At 39.4% G+C, this 3,525-nt stretch overlaps 1 protein-coding gene across 1 annotated transcript; it reads left to right on the forward strand.

The window, feature by feature from the left end:
• The first annotated feature begins 1,021 nt into the window (after nucleotides 1-1,021).
• LOC116018808 (anthocyanidin 3-O-glucosyltransferase 5-like) lies at nucleotides 1,022-2,781 on the forward strand. The gene has a single exon (XM_031258810.1). It carries the CDS (start codon nucleotides 1,070-1,072, stop codon nucleotides 2,522-2,524), a length of 1,455 nt encoding a protein of 484 aa, XP_031114670.1. The 5' UTR covers nucleotides 1,022-1,069; the 3' UTR covers nucleotides 2,525-2,781.
• The last annotated feature ends 744 nt before the right edge of the window (nucleotides 2,782-3,525 follow it).

The raw sequence follows: 3,525 nt of genomic DNA on the forward strand, positions 1-3,525 counted from the left end.
CAAGTGCAAGTAACTGGTACAAGTTTGCAAGTAAAAAGTGCAACTAAAATCACTTACAAGTGTAAGTAATTTGTCTTGGTAACATTCATGCACCTAATGATAAAGTCTTTCACATAGGTGCACTTAACGATAACATCTGGTGCAACTAATAATAACATTAGGTGCACTTAATATTGATGTTCAGCGTATATTTTACTTGCACTTGTAGTACATTTTACTTGCACTTGTAATACATTTTACTTTCACTTAAGTGTACTATATGAAACTGTTACTAACTTGAACTTTTAACACAATTTATTTGCACTTCGATGTTCAATTATTTACGAAATGTCATCGCATTTTTTTTAAAAAAAATCAGTGCTTTTGATATGTTAGATTTGGGCACGTAGATGACTGCGAATAGTTCTTAGTTCTCTCTGGCTACATGTTCTCACCTGAACAGAGTCCTATATATATATATATATATATATATATATATATATATATATATATATATAATAAAGAAAAAAAGTTATTCTATGATATATATAGGATTAGTCATTAAAAAAAAAAGAAAAAAAAAAGATATATCTCATATGAAGTTCAATAGTTATTCCATTTGAAATTAGTTATATTATATCATCCTAGCACTATTTAACTTTTAATATATCACTTTTAATTCTAGAAATAATGATCAAATAAACCATCAAACTACACGTCATAATATTACAATTTGTTCACTCGATCCACTCAAAAATATTACAATTAGTCCATCAAACAAATAAAAAGCTTACAACAATTGAACCCAATCGACATGTTATACTGATAATTGTTAGTCACTTGTCCATGTGACTAATATTTTTATTGATTATTATTTAGTTCAATTGGAAGATTTTGATTTATTTGATGGATCAATTATACATTTTTTGAATTAAATTATCCAATTGCAAAATCCCGGCCCATTTAGTTCAGTGCGAGACATTCCTCATTCCTAAACTCTATAAATATATGCCATAATATGCATCATTTCGATCACAGTACAGTCCCAACTAAACCCCCCAAATTAAACCACTTGTCTAATTATTATATTATGGGCAGCTCTCATCATCTTCATGTTGCTCTTCTCTCGAGTCCAGGCATGGGTCACCTTATCCCCGTGCTAGTTCTCGGCGACCGCCTCGCCACCCACCACCACCTTAAAGTCACCGTTCTCGCCATCACCACCCCCGCCGAAACCCAATTTCTTAAATCCCATCAGAAAAGTAATAGCCCCATAGACATAGTCCCTGTCCCGGCGGTCGACGTGTCCGGTCTAATCGACGAGAAAACCCAAGTCTTCACTCAGCTACGGATAACGGTTCGCGAGGCACTTCCCCAAGTCCGGTCCACCATTGCCGGTTTGGCCCACCGGCCCGACGCCCTCATCGTCGACATATTTTGTACTCAGGCCTTGCCCATAGCCGAGGAATTGGGGATTCCGAGGTATGCTTATCATCCAACCACCGCATGGACCGCCACTCTGGCCATGTATTTTCAAGTGTTTGATAAAAGTATCACGGGGCAGTTCGTGGACCGGCTTGAACCGTTGAGGATTCCCGGGTGCATGCCGGTTCGACCGGAGGATATGGTTGACCCGTTGATGGACCGGGATGATCAGCAGTACCGGGAATACGTTAATCTCGGGATAGAGTACACCCAGTTTGACGGGCTATTGGTTAACACCTGGGAGGAACTGGAGCCTAACACCATTAAAGCTCTAAGAGAAAACGAGGAGTTGCGGGGTGTCGTGAAAGTACCAATATACCCTATAGGTCCGTTGAAGAGAAGCGTTGAGAGCAAGAATGAGGGGGATGGCAGAGACGAGATTTTGGAGTGGTTGGATAGGCAACCGGCTGAGTCGGTTTTGTACTTGTCGTTTGGGAGCGGGGGAATGTTAACGGCGGAGCAAACGGCGGAGTTGGCTTGGGGGTTAGAGAATAGCCAGCAAAGATTCGTTTGGGTGGTCCGGCCGCCGTGTGACGGCGGTCCCGACAGCTCCATCAACCCAAAATTAGAAGGCGGCGGTGGCGCCGCCCCGGATTACTTGCCGGAAGGATTTCTCGCTCGGACTAAAGATGTGGGATTTGTGGTCCAGATGTGGGCTAACCAGATCGAAATATTGACCCACCCATCAGTGGGCGGGTTCCTGTCTCACTGCGGATGGAACTCGACTCTGGAAAGCCTGACGAACAACGTGCCAATCATTGCATGGCCGCTTTACGCGGAGCAGAAGATGAACGCCGCCATGCTGGCGGAAGAAGTCGGGGTGGCGGTCCGGCCGGCGGTAACGCCGACGGAGAAGGTGGTGAGGAGACAGGAGATAGAGGCAATGGTGAGAACGCTGTTGCAGCACAAAGAAGGGGAAGCCATTAGAGAGAGAGTGAAGAAACTAAAAGTGAGTGGCGAAATTGCTCTAAGCAAGGCTGGATCTTCCTACAACTCCATGTGTGAGCTTGTGAAAGACATGGAAGCAAGAATGCTCACAAAGTCCCGCGAAATTTACTAAGGAAAATGATACGCGTACTCCCAGTTTTTACTCCCAACTTTTAATAGCTTATTAGAATCCTGCCTCATCTCATCAGGGAATAAAATTGTAGGAGTAAGATTTGGGAGTACATATAATAGAACTCTTTTAACTAAATGATTCAAGAGTACAATTATTCTCTAAGTCTTGTTGTAACTGTAAAATTAGACTAAAGTTCGAAAATTAGCAAGACAGTACAAAATTATATTTAAAATAGACAGATCTGGATCTTGTACTCAGCATTTAGCTCTGTCTACCCCAGTATAGATGTATGCATTTAAGAGAAATTAAATTTGTACAGTTGCAAGTTTAGAATGCAGCGGCGATGAGTCCCTTTCGTGATGAAAGGTATATGTGGTATGAATAAGATGATTCATGCATTTGTTGGCTCCAAAAAAGGTTGCATTAATAACCTTGATGAGGAAAGATTGATCCTATAAGAGGACAAACAATTTTTATTTCTCTTCAAGGGAGGAAGATTGCCGGTGTTTTCATCTATAGTCCCATGGAGCTCCAAGAGCATGTGAAGTTTCTGTCAAGTTTAACTTTGTTTCTGTCAAATTTAACTTTTTGTAAGAAATGTTTATTATTAACCTTCTGATTTAAGTTAAAGTCGGGCTGATTTATCTTAAATAATTATGATATTAAAAAGTAAAATTAAAAAAATAAAAGAAAAAAAGGAAGCTGTCAGACAAATTAATTGAATGTAGATGGTATAGGGATGTTCGAAAAAATACCAAACAAAACAAAACAAAAAGAAATATTATTTTATATAAATTAAAGAAAAATGCTTGAAAGCAAGGAGAATAGCAGCCAAATATATATATATTCCAACTCCTATGAGAACTACTCCCCAAATAACAACGTCTAGTCTAATGTGGACCATTAAAAACAAATGATGAGCAACAAATATGCTTAGATTAAGGAAATTAGGAGAATAAAATAAGAAAGAATATTTTTCAAAGGAAAATTAGTCTTTCGAT

This window comes from Ipomoea triloba, chromosome 5, assembly GCF_003576645.1.
Source record: "Ipomoea triloba cultivar NCNSP0323 chromosome 5, ASM357664v1".
Lineage (NCBI taxonomy): Eukaryota > Viridiplantae > Streptophyta > Magnoliopsida > Solanales > Convolvulaceae > Ipomoea > Ipomoea triloba.

Bases quoted from the DNA above. Each gene is read 5' to 3' on its own strand.
- LOC116018808 (XM_031258810.1), top strand. From the start codon at position 1,070: ATGGGCAGCTCTCATCATCTTCATGTTGCTCTTCTCTCGAGTCCAGGC.